The sequence below is a fragment of the Mesoplodon densirostris genome, chromosome 4 (assembly GCF_025265405.1).
Source record: "Mesoplodon densirostris isolate mMesDen1 chromosome 4, mMesDen1 primary haplotype, whole genome shotgun sequence".
Classification (NCBI taxonomy): Eukaryota; Metazoa; Chordata; class Mammalia; order Artiodactyla; family Ziphiidae; genus Mesoplodon; species Mesoplodon densirostris.
Window position 1 is genome coordinate 43361532 of NC_082664.1, and position 19803 is coordinate 43381334.

General features: G+C 36.5%; 1 protein-coding gene across 3 annotated transcripts; it reads right to left on the reverse strand.

Annotated features, from left to right (window-relative positions):
- Nucleotides 1–1749: 1749 nt before the first annotated feature.
- On the reverse strand, nucleotides 1750–19802 carry JKAMP (JNK1/MAPK8 associated membrane protein). 3 transcript variants are annotated; one of them, XM_060098077.1, is made up of 7 exons: nucleotides 19714–19802; nucleotides 17644–17735; nucleotides 16916–17070; nucleotides 11245–11451; nucleotides 7820–8001; nucleotides 4432–4508; nucleotides 1750–2552 (listed from the first exon to the last, which is right to left on the reverse strand). In XM_060098077.1, the coding sequence occupies exons 1-7, from the start codon at nucleotides 19715–19717 to the stop codon at nucleotides 2334–2336; spliced, it is 936 nt and encodes a 311-aa protein (XP_059954060.1). In that variant the 5' UTR covers nucleotides 19718–19802; the 3' UTR covers nucleotides 1750–2333. The 3 variants fall into 3 exon arrangements, with proteins under 3 accessions (XP_059954060.1, XP_059954061.1, XP_059954062.1); XM_060098078.1 differs by having other exon boundaries at nucleotides 17644–17717; nucleotides 19714–19794; XM_060098079.1 differs by lacking the exon at nucleotides 4432–4508 and having other exon boundaries at nucleotides 2462–2552.
- Nucleotide 19803: the final 1 nt, after the last annotated feature.

Genomic DNA, 19803 nt, shown 5'->3' on the forward strand with positions numbered 1-19803 from the left:
GAAGAAAGTGTTTAGACCATGGTTTTCAAACGTTAGAGTCACCTGGAGGAAGTTTTTAAAATCCCTCTGCTCAGCCAGACCAATTCACCCTGAATCTCTGGGGGTGAGACCCTGGCGTGTTTTTAGAACTCTCTCCAGCTGGCTCCATTGGGCAGCCAAGTCTTGAAAACTATCGGTTTTAGACAAATATATAACAATGTAATTGTTATATTTATCAATTGACCCAAATTAAGAAAATATTTTAACTTTTATATTACCTATCCAGTGCTAGTTAGCAAAGTAGTTACTATACACTGTAGCAGCCAGAGTAGTAATACAGTACAAGGATCTAAGACAAAACAAAGCTGAACTAGAAAAAGCGTTGTTTTTGTGTATTTTTAATGACCAATTTTAACAAATTATTTAGTAACATTAGCAACCATAGTTGCTATGAATTGTTCTAGTCTTGTTCTTAAGGAAGCAAATTAAAAATGCAAATATGGGGCCTCCCTGGTGGCGCAGTGGTTGAGAGTCCGCCTGCCGATGCAGGGGATACGGGTTCGTGCCCCGGTCTGGGAGGATCCCATATGCCGCGGAGCGGCTGGGCCCGTGAGCCATGGCCGCTGGGCCTGCGCGTCCGGAGCCTGTGCTCTGCAACGGGAGAGGCCACAACAGTGAGAGGCCCGCATACCGCAAAAAGAAAAAAAAAAAAATGCAAATATGTATTAAGTATTTCCAAAATTCTTTGCATTTGAGGACTTGTAATCATATTACTTGCACAATATCTCCTTTTGCATACACATTTTTCTGCTAGAAGAGGACATTGGAGGGGAAAATAATTATTAAAATGACTCCGATGTACTGTGACAAAAAGATAGTCCTGGTAATCAGATGCATGATCCCTCAGTACCATCCCGCCCCCGCCCATTATACAATCATCCAATTGAGGATTCTTGGGGCAATTTAAAATTGTAACTACATAAACCTATATAAGATACATATAGACTTTTTACATTTTATTTATTCCTACAGAAAATAAGAAGAAACACAGTCCTATCAAAAGAATCCGTCTCCCAGTGGTTGAATGTACTATGAAAAAACATCAACAAAGAAAAACTAACAAAATAACTTAAAGGATACAACTGCTGTGAATTTAAAAGGTACAAAACTACAGAAAAAGTGAGTGCATTTTCTTTTATATTTTGCAACTGTCAATGGAAGTCTTAAAAGTTTGACATTTAACAAACTCACACAACCCTCGCCAAGGAGCAGAAAAAGGAAATAACCTTCTAAAAATAAAAATGGATAAACATGGTCAGATTATTAAGTGCAAAAATCTTATTTTGCTCCCAATAATGAGTCTCCTGAAGACTTCAGAGCATAAAAATCACAGCACACATATTAACAACCAACCACAGGAAAACTTTATGTACTGTATATGTTCTGTATTTTGTTAAATCTAAGAAGCCATCAATTGAGATATCACAATGTGACAAAAACTGTGTCTCAGGATTCATAAAATATGGCACGTGCATATATCCTTCAAAAATGAGATATGGGGGAAGGAAGTATATTTATTCACTTGGGAAAGAGACACTAATCTTACTACTTAACATTCTGAATTATTTCCACAATTAGTGTGGCAAATACAATTAAATGCCAGATATTTGAGATTTTTTTGTAGTTAAGCGTTTTATTATCATTTTTCTTTACAGGAACAGGAATAACCTGAAGATGTCTTCAACCAAACTACCTAAAACAAAAGACCTGTTATATAAATTATGCTCTATTTTTGTAATAGATCAAAATACTGATCTAAAAATCAGTGAAAATAAATAGATAACAAAAAACAACATACTTGATTTCCATGTTTGCTATCAGACCCCACAAATATGTTTGACTTTATAATTCAGTATACTTGAAAAACTGAAACACAACAGGCATGCACAATTATGCCAATGCTAAGGATTTCAGATTATACTTGTTACAGTTTTTCTTAATAAAAATGGGAACAACATATTGCTAGGTACACAGAAACATGACTTTGCACAAAAGAATAGATAAATTGTTGCAAGAGGTAAGTGCTTCCTAATAGGCTTCTAGTGTAATATAACCGTGTGCTCTAAGTGTATGGTGTGTTATACTACATAATGGAGAATTATGGTATTTTGTATTTTCCATCAAACCACAAAATCTGTTAAGTCAAAAAAAGAAAACAAACAACAAACCCCCCATAACATTAGGTGTACTGACAATCATATTCCCATGTATGACAGAAGAGTACTAATACATTTTTTTATTTCTTTACTTCCTTTTATTAAGAACATTTCTTAGGTTTTTTTGGCATTTTACATTCAGTGTCCATTGGCTCCTTCTGAGAGTATCCGTGAAGGTTCGGTAAATTTTGCGGTGAACAAGTAAAAAAGGGCTGGTGTGGGTACCAATGCCAAAAGGGGTAAATCTTGCTCGAGTTTATCCACTCTGGAAATGGAGATTATTCCATAGGCATGAAGTAACCAGTGGCTGAAGAGAACAATGAGTCTTTTCTTTCTGACCAGAAGATCATAGCAGTTCTACATAATTTTATAAAAGGAAGAAAAGAGAAATACAGATTATTGGGCTGAATTGGCTAGATAATTTATTACATTTTACTTTAAAACATATTATTGTCACACAAAATCATAACCTCAGAATCACAGGGACCTGAGAAATCACCCAGTCTTGCTACTACACTTCACAGATGAGGAAACTGAGGCTTCCTACATTCAGCACTCAGCAGCAGCACCAAGACGGGAGCCCACGTCTCTAGGTTCTGGTCTACACCACCATTCGACCCTGGAAACACTACAGCTTCTTCTGAAAGATCTGAACTGGAAGGGGAACGCCACATTATGTGCCTTGTTCCTGCCCTGATCCACAGCAGCTGAGTCTACCAGTGGGAAGGAGGAGGTACATACACCCAACTTCCTTAACTCCAGCATTCCTAGAGTCTGCTGCCTGGATACTTAGAAGGGAGCAGAAATGACATGTGACTACTCTGATTTCCCTTTTATCTTTAACACTGCTCTACAATATACAGAAATTGGAAGGACCAAATTATTATAAAAGTAATATCTAAATGTGCTAATGAACACACTAAAATGTAATTTGCAACTGGTTACTTAACAAGTTTCCCTCATTAAATGGCTCATAGCTCACCTAGAGCTTGACTGTCTTTTCCTGACTTGAATCCCTATTTCTGATTCATGTATAGAGTGCTAATTGAAGTACATGAATGTTTTATATATGGGGGATTCCCAGCAGCAGAGAAACAAATATGATTCAAGTTAATTGAACTTTCCATAGTAACTATGGATAATAAACAAAAATTCAAAAATTTCGTTTTATTCAAATATCCAATCATTCCCCCCCACATTTCCCTAGAGTTGATAAAAGTGCCAAAACTAATTTGTTTATCTTTAATCGTACTGCAAAGTTGATTAAAGATTACCAAGGAGAAATGGGAGTAAAATATAAATGGAAGCATCTGAAAAATCACCATTAAAGTACTGTCTAGTTCCTCTACTGCTAGTCTACCTAAAAGTCACTATGATTTCTAGGTGGTTTGTTCCCCCCTCTCATTCTTTCACTAATGTAATAGAAACAGGAGCTTCAAGAGCAACCACTCCAAAACAGTTAACAACTTTCTCTGGGGTGAACTTTTTTATGTTAAGAATTATACGAGAGCACATATCAACTGTAGTGGGCGGTTGAAAAAAGTGCATAGGCACTAGATTAGCAAGAATAGGACGGAAGAGTACTAAGACATGTTACACTTTTATTCCTTTAGAGTTTACTCTCTAAGAGTTCTAACAGTGGCCTTCCACTGAAATATTAAAAAGTTAGAGGCACAAAAAGGATCTCAAGATAGGAACAGCATCAGAACTAATGTGAGTGTTAATGATATTTCCAAATCACCAAAGTATTACAGATATTATAGGGCAAAAGTAGACATCCGTAATCAAGAAAATAAAATTAGGGACAAAACAGAGAAGGGTATGGAATGTATACTGTAATTATTGATGACTGTTAGTGTTTACTGCAAAAAAAAAAAAAGCCTAGAATTAGTTCTATATAAAATAAAGCATTTTTATGTTTCCTTCAAAATAGTGTTAATAAGGTTCAACATTTCAATAATTATACATTTTCTATGTGGATAAATGATGTGAAATGAATTTTTTCTCTAACATGCCAGAGTTAAGCCTGACTACTTCACTAATTTCCCAAGCAAATATTGTCTAGTATACAACTTTTCATGAACTAGTGAGCCAAAAGCTACTGAGTGGCATCGTTTAGCCAAGGATTACTAAAACAATCAGTTGTAACATATCATATCATATGCACTATTCTCCTATTCAGTTGTCAAATCTATAAAAAAAAAAAGTCTTTAACAAAGGAAAAAAGATGTCCTACCTCTATTTCGGAAGCCGACATGTACACAGCCAGAGTAACCAAAGATAATACTAATATAATGTATGGGAAGGCATAGTCTGAAAGACAAACATTGGTATTATGCTGAAAATTATTTTCTGAATAAACCATCAAAAAATTCAAACAGTATAATTCTTTCCACAGACAAAAACCTTCTCAACCAGTCTTGGGAGAGAGGGAAGCCCTAATGCTCTAAGGCAGGGGTCAGCAAACTTTTTCTGTAAAGGGCTAGATAGTGAATACTTTTGGCTTCGTGGGCCATGCAGTTTATGTCTCAGTCACCTAAGTCCGAAGTTGTAGTGGGAAAGCAGCCAGATCATATAGAAAATGGATGTGTCTGTGTTCCAGTAAAACTTACTTTATAAGTTTGTAAGTTATAACTTATATATAAGTTATTCAGACAATAAAATTCAAATTTTATATAATGGTCACATGTCAAGAAATACTACTCTTCTTTTGATTTTTTTCCCCAACAGTTAAAAAATATAAAACTATCATTGGCCCAGCTTTGAAGACCCCTGCCTGAAGGCTTCCACTGAGGTAAAGAATCAACTTCTCTCCTATGCATCTGGCATGATACTAGTTATGTATCAAACTTGGGAGAATTGGGAAAATAATTACTCAGTTTTCTGTGTTTTGTGGTCCAGATGGGGAACTTCAGTTGAGAAAGGCTATATATAAGAGTAATTCGCCTTTAATTAAAAGGTCATATAACAATAACCTCAAAGGCTAAATGGATCATTCAGTGCTCTTAATGTCAAATTTCTAGACAGTTCTACTTCAAATACATTACAGTAAAATAATACTTTAAGTGAAAATTTTTCTTGAAAGTACCACCTCTTAAAATGTTCTAAATTTATAGCTCACTAAAACAAATGGACAAATTGAGAAAGATACCTTGAATTATTTTTTATACAACTATTTTAAAACAATTAACTTCAGTTACTAAAACTATTAGTCATTCTACAATACAATGCGGTGGAACCCATCGGGAACATTTTCAAATGTTAATTAAGGATATGGCAGCCAGAATCTCTGAATTATCTATGCAGGCCTGATTCCAATTACTAAATAACTGACAATGATTAGGTCCTAACCAGCCATTCAAAAGAATCCCAATTAACTTACAAATAGCTAAACAATGTTGCTAATGATAGTAAGAACTGGTAGAGAAAGAACTGGTAGTAAAAAGGAGAAAGAGGAAATTTCCAACAAGCCCCAAACTTGTGGGGAGTAGAGGGAGGTTCTGGGCTCAAAGCAGGATTTAGAGTGGTTCTTACTCTAGGGTCTAAAACAATGTAATATTTTGAGCCACTAGGTCTGGGGGTAGTGCCTGGAAATCTTCATTTTAGTTCTGCTGGTGGTTCAGAGGAAGATCACACTTAAAAACTGGCTTTAATAATACTTCCAAGCAAGTACAAGTTTGTCACTGACATCTTCCTAATTACCCCAGTGTCTCTCTCCCTAGACCCTGGTATCTTGAGCTACCAGAAGCCTCTTGGTGCTCTACTTTGTTCAGACTTGCTATATTCCCTTGTCACGGACTAAATGTTTGTGACCCCACCCCCACCCCCAATTCTTATGTTGAAATCCTAACCCCCAATATGATGCTGTTAATAGGTGGAAGGGCCTTTGGGGTGGATTAGGTCATGAGGGTGGAGCCCTCATGAATGGGATTCGTGCCCTTATAAAAGAGACCTCAAAGACCTCTTCCCTCTTCTGCTGTGTGAGGACACTGAAAGAAGACAGCCATCAATGAACCAAGAAACGAGTCCTCACCAGACTCCAAATCTGCTGGTGCCTTTTTTCAACACCATAAAATTATGAGTTGGTATGATACCCTCTGTGACTAATCTCAGCAGATTGCACAAGTTTATACTTAGTGCAAATAAACAATAACTCCTTGATCCTCCTATGAATGTGCTTTGAGTGGAGGCTTGTTAACAAAATGATCCAAAAACTTTCAGGGTGGGAAAAGGCATTTTCCATATAGGCAGCTACAACATGGGAAGCAACGCTGTCTGGCAGTCTCCTTAGGTTAACTTTCCAAACCTTTCCATGCTTTCCACAGCTTTTCCCTTTTCCCCATTTCATAACCAAGCGGTTCTATACAATAGAACCAGTGGCAGTCTAGGACACAGGGATCTGAGGGCTGGTAATTCTTAAATCTTCAAGCCTAGTCAGCTCTCCCAAGCTTGTCTAGGATAAATGACTACCTGTGCTCTTTTGAATATTCCATGAATACCTAAAACTGAATTCACTTCTCACCAACCTATTTGCTTATTCTAACATTCATTATTCATACATTCATTAGTTACTAAGTCAGAAAGCTCCTTTATCGTATTCTCCTCCCATTTCCTCAACCCCTATATTTAATTAGTTACCTAGCTTAGTTAACTCTGTCTTTGAAATAGTTCTTCTTTCCCAATGTTTCTCTGCTTTAGGTCAGACAGTCAGGCCCAGCTTATGGCTGTCATCTCTTAACTGATCCCCCAGGTTCTCTTCCCTGCCAATCCATCTTCCACACTGCTACCAAGTTATCTTTCTAAAATGCAAATCTAGTCATGTTACTCTTCCTCCTGAAATCCTTTTAAGAGCAGGTCTCTAGTCCCTAGAGCAAGAATAGCAACCTCAAATGCCTACAGAGGTCATCCAGGAGAATGAAGTGGGCCAAATCTAAGAAAATAGGAAATGGTAGGAGCTAGGAAAAACTATAGATTTTCAAACACTATGCAAGCCAAAAGAAACAATACATCTGTAAAACCAGAATATGAGGGATAACAGACCCCTGACTAGTCTCCAATTTCTTCTTCCCGTGGCCTTATCCTCAGCTCCACCCTCCTAACTTTGAATCAAATTCATTACTAAGCTACATTACTTGCACAGTGATGCCATCTTGCCCAGTTCCTTCAGGCCAGAAGCTTGCCCTCTGCACCCAGGCAGGCTCCATATAAAGATGGTATCCAACATCCTTGCAGTGTTCAACGTCACACATTCAAAAAGTCCCTCACTATGTTCTCTCAGCTACTTATAGCTTTCCTAGTAGTATATGAGCTCTTTAACACCAACTTTCTCTCATTCTTCTTTCGAGTCACAGATCAGTCTAAATGTTGCTGAATAAATGAATGGATATATTAAAATATATATATTGAGGATTTTTTACTTTATCTAAAAGTCTTTCATAAAGGAATTTAGAAAACTAGACTTAATGGTAAACAGTATATATTATCATGAGTAATTTCCATCTATTATATGTAAAAACCATCTATTATATCAAGAGTAATTTCCATCTATTATATTATACTCAGAGAAAATATTGTTTATCACATATAGTAAATATATTTCATTGACTTTACCCAAACAAACTTACATAAAAGGCCTCCACCAACTGCCTGAAGCACGGTTAAAATTGGGAAGAAGTAAAGTGCAGCATAAATACTTTTAAATCGATCAGATTTCCCTAACCCACAGGCAATCTTCTTTACCAGAAGAGGTCGGAGCAGCATCATTAATACCAAGCAGAATGCATAATAGATAAATACAATGGTGTATCTGGAAAATAAAATAAAAAATTATAACATCAAAAATGTTTTAAAATGTATTTTTATCATTGATCATTTTAAAATCAAAGATCCTGAAAAAGGTTTAAAAAGTCTATCCATCGAATATTCAGATTGGTGGAGGGTTCACCAAAAAGGCTCTCATAATACCACTGCAAAGTGTATGCTGAGTCCTTTCCGGTAGACAGTTTGGAAATGTGTATCCAAAATCCTAAAATGTTTATATCCTTTAATTCAAAAATTTTACTTGTAGAAATTTATCAAAGGGAAACAATTGGGTATACACAAAAACCTGATGAACAAGCATTTTTATTGAATCACACAATAAAGAAAACTCAGGAAGAAAATAAATATTCAACAATAGGAAGTTGGTTAAATTTTAGAGTACATTTATGCTGGAATACTATGCAGACATTAAAAATCCAGTTATGAAAGAAATGTTAACAACAAAAGCAACTGTGCCTCATACATTAAGTGACAAGAACAGGCTACAAAATGGCATGTGCATAGAATAACCTTAATATTCTTTAAAAAAGAATAAAAAAATAAAAATAAAATAAAAATAAAAAGTGCAGCTGGAAAGACATTTTTAGCAGTGATCATCTTAAGAAATGGAATTACATATTATTTTATTCGGGGTATGCCTTTTTTGTTTTCCAAATATCCTATAATGTAATTTTTACAATCAGAAAAAAAGTTGCAAAAAGATCTCTGTATCAGCAGACTATAGTTTCTAGCTCCTTATTCTGAATAATTACATTTCTATGCACATAGTTCTAACTTCCTTTTCATGAGGATTTTCAAATTATTTTTTACCATCTTATATGCAAACCCTCTACCTTGCAAGGGAGAGTCAAGGGAAGCACGGGAGTTGTTTCAAATAACTGACCACATGCCTCTTCTCCACACAGCTTAATGATACCGGGTCGCTGTGCTCTCATGATGATTTTAGGTCCAGCCCTGTACCATACTGCATTATTTCAAGCCTCACTTCTTGGATGATGAGTTTTGTCTTCTTAGGCTACCTCTTACCAATATCAAAACAAAATAAAAGCTGTCTATTCCTTCAGCTTGTAGTTCCTTAAGAACTCCAAAAAGACTATTATTTTAATCAGAAGGAAACCATCATGTGCTACCTGTCCTAAAGAACTAGGAAACTAGCTTTTGGAAGCAGATACCCGTGTCCTGCCCCTGCTCTCCACCAGAAGACCTCATCCTCTACCTCCGCCCCCCATCCATGCCCCTCATATGCACATAGGATAAATCTGACAAGCTAAAGCTAAGTTTTGTTACAACAGTAATTACTACTCATTGTCAATAACTCAGTTTTAGTAAACATTACCTTTTGCAGTAAGTTTCTAATGATAGAAGCTTGCATGTTTTTCCATATCTTACCGAATTAATTTCCCCTCAAAACTATAACTATCAGTAAAAGTATTCTGATATTTTTCAATTTGTAAGGAATTTATATATACCAATGGAGAAGATATCCTCCACTAGTCAATGTAATAGTGTTCCAAGGTTTCTGTTAATATTGCACCATTACTTTTTGTTGACTTACAAAAGATAAAAATCATTATGACTTTGGTAAGTCCTACAGCTTTCAGAAATGTTTAGCCCCAGTCTAGCCATATATGTAAGTTTAAATGGTTATGTAAAGTAACATGTATGAATTCAAATGCTGGTATTATAAAATCTTCTCATACTTTTAATAAAACATTGTTTTGTATAATTAATAAAACAAGGCAGACAGTCCATTCCACAGTGACTATTGGTAAAGCTGCTAAGAAAAAAAAAATACCTACTTAATTCAAAGATGGTGAACAGATGGAAAATGTCCTAATCAATGAAGTTGTGTGATGAGTCTGACTGAGTGCTGTGACAAGGCTCTGAGGCTACACCCAACTCAGCAGGACAAGTGCTGTAATAAATTAGAAGTGGCTGTTATGACTGCAGAATGAGGGCTGCGAGTACCTATTTGCCATCGCCGTTCTCATATTTTTTGACTCTCCTACTACAGGATTTACAGATATTATAAAAAACACTATAGATGTGAATAGCAGTAAATGAGTCTGATTTTCTTTTAAATAAGGTGGTTATACATCGTATTTAAATATAATATCTGATTCAGTAATTAACTTCTCTATATAGGACCAGGTTAAGTTCTGCAAGTCCCCAGGACAATATGTGACAAGAGAATAATCAAAGCTGAGGGTTATAGCTCTATGAAATCAACAAAGAAGATAGTATCAGTCTTTTAGATACAATTTATATATATAAATATGTCTGGTTGTCTCTGTATATATATAAATAATTTGCAGGACTTAAAAGGTAGGCAGGTGGAAAATATTTTTATAGCTCTATATCTGGATCTCATTTTTTGTTTTGTGTTGCTTTTTTTTTCTTTTTTTTTGGATGTCGTTTTTTGCAAAGTATCTTTTTACATACGTGCATGTTTGTTTTTGACACTTAGTACTATTAAGAATTGCACAAAAAGTACTATTTTGTTGAGCATATTACATAATGGTAACTTGCTACAACTATGAGAATACAAATACCAGACAATTCTATTATACATTTACTGAGAAAAACACATCAGAATGAACACTAATTCACAGAAATTCTAAAAATGTAGGCCAGGGTAATATTATACAGAATCTTATGAATTTGATATTTTTTTAAAAAAACAAAAACAAAAAAGAAAGAACATTAAGCCAAGCACTCTAATAATAATGCCAGCTACTTATAAGTGCTTCCTGTATGCAAGGCATTTAAGTCACCTTATAAGGTATCATTATTCCCATTTTTACCAACAGGAAAGCCGAGGTTAAGAGGCTCTTAACATGTGCAAGTTAACAGCTGACAGACCTGGGATTCAAACTTAAGCCTGTTTTTAGCTCCAAAGCCTATACTACTTCCTGTATGTCAGATATTGCTTCTCCGTTGTATAAGAAAAAGGTTTTCCTTATAATTCCCTTAAGAAAAAGATAAAGCTTATTTTAAAAGTGCTCAGACATACTTCAACATCAACACAAAAATACTTTCACTTCTATTATACTAAGATGTATTTCTATTTCCTCTTCTCAGACTATGTATCACTTAAAAGAAGAAAATCATTCCTGTATATCTCCCCCAGTGCCTAGGAGCCATTTCACAAGGCTCAATCTGCTTAAATGAATGAAATCTATAATCATCATTTTTTAAAAAATGATCTTACGTCTAAATAAATACTTACAGTGGGTAGACAGCTTCATGAGTACAGTGCACTGTGGTAACATAATCTGGACTTGGATTGTAAAGCATGGTGTACCAATCAGAAAGCATCAATACTCGACATGAACGGATATAAAGCACACCGACTGGATCGCTCACAAGTAAGGTGATGATAGCTGCCATAGTGCATTCAAATAACGCAGTGATGTGTTGGAAAAGGGCACTGGAACTAGTAAAACAAAGGAAGCACAATCACCAGAAAATTCTCAGCATGTTAAGTGGCTTTTAATAAAACCTGTGTATGCTTCAAAATATGTATTCTAAAAAGAAGTTTTGACTGATAAATCCTGAAACAAAAAAATCTTTTAAATAGGTAAGTAAAGCCAAGCACATATGAAAACTACTTGAGAAGGATTTAACCTTGTTTACTAAAAAGGGATAAATACTCATCCCAGATAATACTGTGCCAATATTGTCTAAATGTGTAGAAGAGCAGATATTAGATCTACCTTTATCTTCAGTAACTCGCCAAATTATTAAAAATGTCTTAAAGTTATCTAAGCATCATTTTAAATTATCTTAAACATTAAAAGTACATAAAAGATTATATGTAATACATATTAGTTATAAAATATAATAAACATTGTAAGCTCACCACCTAACCCAATAACTAAAACATTAACAACTTATATCTACCTGTTCCTCCCCATTCCTGTCTCTCCCCTAGAAATAACCATTATACTAAATGTTCTTTATCAGTTTTTCTAAACAGTTTTTATTCCAACTGTATTTATACTTCAAAACCACTATTTAGTTTTGCTTATTTTTCAACATGATAAAGTGAGGTAAGCTTTCTGAGATTTTTCTTTCCACTCAAAATTACATTTCCAAGATTCATTCATGGTTTTGCTTATATCTGAAGTTCAGTCGTTTTCACTGCTGTATAATATTCCATTGTGTGATCTTTCCATTATTTATCCATTCTGCTTTGTTAGTAAAATGTGTTGCAAATGTCTTCCTCTCAGTTTGTGGGTTGAATTTTCATTTTCTTTGTGATGTCTTTTTATGAATAGATGCTCTAAATTTTAATATAGTTGCCATTATCAATTTTTAAATTTCTGGTTAGCAGATTCTCACTCTAAGAAAAATATTATCCTATATTTTCTTCTAAAAGTTTTAAGGTTTTGCTTTTCATGTTTCAATCTTTAACTCAGAAGAGATTTCTGTGTCTAAGTTAGGATATAACTTTAGCTTTTCCCATTTGGATATCCAACTGTCCCAGCAGCAGCATTTTCTTGAATAGTTGCTCTGTTCTCCCCACTAAGCTGCCATGCCACTTCTGCCATATAAAGTCTCCTATATAACCAGCCTGTTTCTAGGTTCTCTATTTTGTTCCTGGGGTCCATTCATCTATCCCTGAGACAACAGAAGATGACAATAATTCTTGATATTACATACATTCTTTTACTTTTTCAGTGGTGTTGCTCATTCTTGGGCCTTTGAACTTCCATATAAATTAGAGAATTAGCTTGTCAAGTTCCACAGTATAAATCCAATGTAGCTTAGCTACCTTGGTCTTGGCTACCTCACAGTACTGTGATTCTGTAAATGAAATATAGGGAGGTAATTGATTTTATATACTTAGCTTACAGCCAGCCTCTTCACTAAACTCTCATTATTTATGATTGCTTCTCTACAGATGCTTTTGAGTTTTCTATTTGAACAATGTTTCAGTTACCTATCACTGCACAGCAAACTACCCTAAAACTCAATGGCTTGAAACAACCACCAGTGATTATTTCTCACTGTTCTGTGGTTTGACTGGGCTCATCTGAAAGAATGAAAAACAAATTCACAGAATTGCTTCCTAGGAAGCAAAACACATCCCAAGCAGAATAAATAAAAAGAAATTCACATTATAATTAAGCTGCAGAATACCAAAGATAAAAGAGCAGCTGGTCAGCAGCCCTCATGTGCTAACAGCTGACAGCCGGCACCTACTCCAGCATATGAGTTACTCATTTTGAACACCACAGCCCAGTCCAGCCTCTAGATGGGTGCATCCCAACTCAACATCACGTGGAACAGAAAGGACTACCCAGTTGCTATCGGCAGTTAACCTCTGGCTACCCTCCCAACCCTACTGCCTGGTTTGTCACTCTGGCCCCAGCTCAGGGTGGGTTTGCTTGTTTTCTGAAAAAGAAGAGTTCTCGGAGATCCCCCCTTATTCCTGTGAGACCAGCAATGTCTTAAACAGTATGTCTCTTCCAGACTTTAGTTATTTCATGCAGGAGGGTGACCTGGAGCTCCTAATTAGCCCATGGTGTTGGAAGCAGAACTCCTGTGCCATTTTACACAGATGAAGACACGAAATACGTAAGTAAACGTGTACACTTTCGTATCATATAATCCAATCTTTTGCTTCCTTACAGAATTCATATTTTTAGAGGCAAAATCCCAACCTCATTATTTCTTGCCGTGACTTTAGCAACCTTCTTACTGGCTTCCTCTTCTCATCATGCTCCCTTTCAATCCATCTGCAGTCAACTACGTAATCTTTACAAAATGGAATCTGCTTTTAAAACTCCCCTTATTAAACTACTTCAGTGGATCCCATCCGCCTTTCAGGAAAAATACTTCCTACCAGCCTTATCTCCCACACCTCCTGCCCTTACGAAATTACTTTGTTTCCTCACTGCTCCATTCATCCCAGCATGCTTCATGCTCCACCTCAAAACACGTCACCTATCTGGCAAATGGTGTATCCTTCAAGATCAGCTCTGGGGTTGTCCCCAGGTCTTAGGAGTATTTCCTAAGACTCCCCCAGCCCCAAACCTCTTTATATCTTGGTCTCATTTAGTCCCTATTTCTCATAGCACCCTCAGCTCTCATTTCTTGGTTATGCTGTGCTCTTTCTTGGCTCTAGACTTTTGCACATCTTTTTCTTACTGTCTGACTCTTTCTTCAATTCCTCTCTCAAAAACTACTCGTTTTTCAAAGTTCAACTTAAAGTGAGTTTTTTCTCCTGTGACACCACCCGATTTTGAGAGGACAGAATTGACTTCTTCCCTCTTTAAGCTAGCCTTAAACCTCTGTACACACCTCTCCTATAGACCCTCACATACACTGTGATGGTTTGTCTACCTCATCCACTGGACTGTGAGCATCCACATTTTCATCATCTCTGAATCCCGCAACCTAGCACAGCACCTGGCACACTGCAAACATCCCTAAAGATTGTTGCATGAATACATTTGGAAAGCTATAAATTACATAAAAACAAATTACAGAAGAAGCACAGCTTCTGGCTTCATTACATAAAAACATGCAATTTCTGCCTATCTCTGCCCTGGCCTCAAAGAAAAACAAATTTAATACTAAACTTTGGGGAAAGCAAGCAGGCCAGAAAGGGAAGTTTTGATTAGTGTCTAGCCCATGCATTCTCAATGGGCACTAGCACTCCCAAGGGGACAAGAGTATAAAATATTACACTTTTTATATATAAAGCACATGTATACATACACTATATAAACCAATAAACAATATATCTGTGATATTAAAATTTTATGGGGTAGGTGGAATTGGGGGAAAAAGGTATCTAAAAAGCTTCTTTAAGGAGGAAAGAATGAAAAAAATGTCGAGAAACATGAGTCTAGCCTCAGACAGCTAGGCCCCTGCTTCCTTGATTTTAAGTGCAATGTCTCAGGAAAATGCAAGAGATAGTCCTTGCCTTCCTTGCTACCAATTTCCTAGGCAAAGCATAGATATGCAACCTCCTTTTTAAACCCACCTCCTTTCCCGCCTAAGCACTGATCACACCTCTGCTTTACCCCCAAACCAAGGCTCTACCCTCTGCTCTAAAATTCTCTCTCAAAACATATCTGATGTTTTAGTTCAAATGCATTTGGTGAGGTACATCCATTAAGCCCACCTCTTCTCCACTCTGGGCTGAGAAGTTCCAAATGAGCAATTATTCTATTTTAGCTCTGTTAATCACATCTCTTTTCTAGCCCTCATCTCTCATCATTCTATAACAGAAATTAAAAGCAGGATGAAAGCTGCTTTAAAACAATTTTTTAATAGAGTCTTCTGAAAAAATAATGAATGCTCTTCCAATGTAAATAGTCACTGTGGACTTATTAGGTAGATCCAGAAAAGTACTGGTTCTACTTCCACCTGACCTTCTCTTCACTTCCGTTCCTACCACTGGCCATCACTATTTCTTGGACAACAGCTTTCTAATATGTCTCACCACTAATCTGCCCTCCACAGAAGTTATCTTCCTAAAACATACATCCAAGATGCTGTTTCTCTAAACCAAAACCTTCACCAATAAATCATTCACTCGGCAAATACTAAGTGAGTATCTACCATGTGCCAGCGGCTGTGCTGGTCTCTGGAGATTTCATAGAGAACAACAGCGATGGCCACTGCCCTCATGGAGCCTATGGTCAGGGGTGGGAAATAACATTAAATGAGGAGACAAACATAACTACAAATTGTGTTGACTGCTAAATACAAAACAACAACAAAATGAGAGTGCTATTAAAAGAGAAAAATAACGGGGACAGACCTACATTAGATTGGGTCAGGGGAGGCCTCTCCGAGTAGGTATAATTTAACCTGAGATCTGAAGGAAGAAAAGGCAGCTAGGTAAAAAGTTGCAGGGAGAAGAGAGTATTTCAGGTAGAGAAGAGTTTGGGGAAATGGACCGGACTTAAAGCAGGAAAGATGCTGAGATGTCAAAAGCAGGAAAGATGCTGAGATGTCAGAGGAACCAACAGCCAGGATGGCTGAAATGTACTACAGTAGAATCTGGTTCCTCATTCCCAGTGGGATACGGTTCACATCATCACCAAGAACTTTCACATTCTGGCCACAACCCCCTTTCCCACCTTCCTTTTTATTACCTTTCTCTCATATGCAATCCACACTTTGAACACCCAACTACTTCCATTCCCACCCACAAGAGATCACGTTTCATACCTCCCCGCCAGTGTTCACGCTGTTGCCTCTGCCTAAAATGTTCCTTTTTTGAAGTGTTTCGGGTGCCACCAGGCACAATTTATCTCTTCCATTCTTTGTGATTCCAGAGCATTTTGTTTATAAAGCTTTTATATACTTTTTGGTTATATACTTTTAAGACTGATTTGTATTATAATTAGTTATGTATATATTTGTCTTCTCTACAAGAGTATGACTATAAACCACATCAGTTATGTTTATATCTCCTTCCCTGATCTTTTCAACATAAAACGCAATGCTCAGTAAATTTTTTGGATTTGTTTTAGTATGAGTTTTCATAATTAGGTTGCAGCTATAACATTTTAACTACATTATACTAGATTACTTGTATTAAGTTGCAAAGTATTTGTTTTAGAACAATAAACAGTTTGTAATCATAGCCAAGTCTTTGTAGAAAACCAATGAAGATAATTAAGAAATAAAAATATAAATAAAATACTCCCTCAGCATCACTCAGAGTAAAATAGACAAAGGATATTTCCCTTAATATTTACTGAGGCATGCCCTAGCATTAAGTTTCCTTGCCACCGTCAAAAGTAATCAGAAGATAAAGGAAAAACAGGTTTGCCACTTTTACAAAAACAGAAGTATAATTACTTGATACGGTCTTCTAAATGATAGCTATTCCAACATCAGTCCACCCAGATACATTCATAGAAAGTGCTAACCTCTTTTTCCCTGAGTACCATTCAATGAAGAACCAATGTAAAACAAGAGGAAGCATAGCCATAAATCCAAGATAGAGCCAATCATAAAGTTCTGGAGACTCTGTGCAAGGCTGACAATACTTCTGTGCATTTGTTCTCTGTCCTCTTGGACACACCTATGATATATAAGAACAGTGTTTTATGTACGGATATTATCCTAGAACATTAACACCCCCCAAAAATCATTCACTAAGACATCACATTTCAGTTTAAACATCTGTTTACATGTGCATCTTTTAAAAATAAAAGAGAAAGCATAAGTAAAATAAAAAGCAATCTACATTGTATTTGCTATACCTGTATAAGGTTATTAAAGAACTCTTTATTAAGTTACTAAAATAGTTGACTAATATTACATGAAAAACCTAGTTATTAACACCATATAAAAATTGCAGAGAAATGCTCTGGAGTTGTAATGCTAAATTATTGTCCAAATTACTTTTCTATATTAATAAAAAGTAATTCGAAATTATTATAAAACTATCAAATTAAAAAACTTAATAACTGTGACCGTCAAGATGTATTATAGATATATAATCAATATGACAACACAAATAAGGATTTTATTAATGCCTCCATATTCTTTTACAAGTTGAATACATTGAAGAAAAAAGTTATTCTACATGTGACAATATTTCAGAAGCAAAAAGATTTTACAAATGAAATAACATACAAATGTTAAGACTTACCCCACACTCTCCATATATTTCAGTTGAGCCATTTTTAAATAACAGGGTCTTCCCACAATACAGTCCAAGGCATGCTGGTTGAATATCGACAGCTTTTTAAAAACAAATGCCAGTATAGTAACATCTTTTGTGATTATAAAAAATAAGGTAATAAGAGCTGAAACATTTGGCAGAAATATCTCAACACACTTTCAATTAAAAAATATGTATTAGACAAAAGTCTTGATGCATTTATTTAAAGTTTTCCTTTTACACTGTGACACTACTGAAGGTTACATGGAACCTTATTGCTAATACTGTTCCTTAAGATTAAGGTCCTCAACCAGCAGAGCGGACTTCATGCCCACAACTCAAAGCCTAACCTGGTACGTCTCCAGTGGCTCCAACCAGCCATCATTCCCCTTGATTAGATGGTCTAGACTTTTGAATTTTCTTTTTTTTTCTTTTTTTTAACTAGAGGACTAAGAGAGGATGGATACTTTTTATTTTGCCCAGTCAGGACATTAAGTGCGAGCATACACACGAAATCTATTATCACCTTCCTTCATGACAGAACACCCTTTAATACCAGAAAAGCAGAAAGGACATAAGTTCAGAATAAAGGGAAGGCCTTTAAAGTAAATACATTCACCTTACAAGAAGCTTGTAAATTATCCTAACTTTAGTCATTTTTGTAGAGGACAAGTGAAGATTTCATCAAGGCTGCCACTGGGCCTCTGACCAAGACTTAGGAACCACTGCATTAGAATCAACCCTCTGATCTCAAGGCTTGGACAACATAAAAAGCAGCTCTTTTTAACCAAAAAACTCAGGGCCTACAGATTGTCTTTGACCTCATCTACAGGGAGAAACTATCGAACGAGTTTTTCTCATCAGTGACATCTGATTCCCTTCAATCACTGATTCATTCCTTCAGTAAACATGCATTAAGTGTCTGATTCCATTGGTGAAGGGCCCCTAAAGATCCACGGAGGAACATGACAGAGTCCCTACCCTCAAAGAACCTACAGCCTAGTGTGGAATAAATCCAAAACAACTGTGGCCAAATGTGAATTAACTTGGGAAATTATGCATTTTATGGCTATTCTTGAACAATCATTTCCCAAATTCTTCATGAATTCACAATCTAGAGACTGCCTGATCCACAATACTCTTTCTTCTTTCAAATTCAAGTAGAGTTTTTTCTTTCTCCTTGTGCTTAAGAGAAAAATAGAAATGGCGCTGACTAAAATGCCTCAAGTTTAATATTTTCACTTTTATCAAATTTATGACTTTTTAAAAAACCCATGGGCTTCTTTACCTTACTTGGCACTTATTTTTAAACCAGTTGTAATCACAATGTTCTAAACTAATAGACGGAAACGAGTTGTTTCAGATTTTTTGAGAAGGCATAAGGTAAAGAATTGGAAACCTTCTATACCGGTTTTGCATCTAGCAGATGCATAATAAATACATTTGAGTGTAAATAATCTAAAATTTCTCAAAATCCAAGGCCTGAAAACCGGTATGATAAACTGAACGCAACAGCTTACCGTCGACCAAAAAAACCCTAGCTCCCACTGTACGCTCACTTTCCCCTTTGATTTCCTTTAGTAAAGGAGGTCTAGATTTTTTACTTTTTGCAACCGTCATGCCCCTTTGTGAAGGGCCCCCCAAACTTAACGTTTGATGCTGAAGCAGGACACAACAGTTAAGCAGCAATTAGCTTCTGCTTCCTTTCCGGTTTTCCTGCACTTACGCCCGCGCTTTAAATTGTCAAGTCAACTCTCAGGAATGTTAAACAAAGGGACCGAAACAAAGGGACTGAGGTGACATTTTGAACAAACAACAAAGGCCTGGCCTTTTCCCCCAGTACGCAGCCGGCGTCCCCTCTGCAGTCGGTCTCCCCGCTGCAGCTTGTCTGGAGCAGAGACTATCCCTATCCCACCTCGACCCGGCCAAGAGCTGCTGGGAGCAAGGGACAAGGATTCGCCGCTATCCGGAGGCCACCCGCTGTGGCCCAGAGCTGGGAGCGTAGGGAAGAAGCAGAGACTAGGATAAATGCTTCCCGGGACCTCTGCAATCACTCACCCATCGGCAGCTTGCAGGTTTCCTTGGAGAGGTTCGTAGATCAGCCGACCCGACCGCAGCGCCCGGACATCCGGGCCAAAGCCGCCTCGA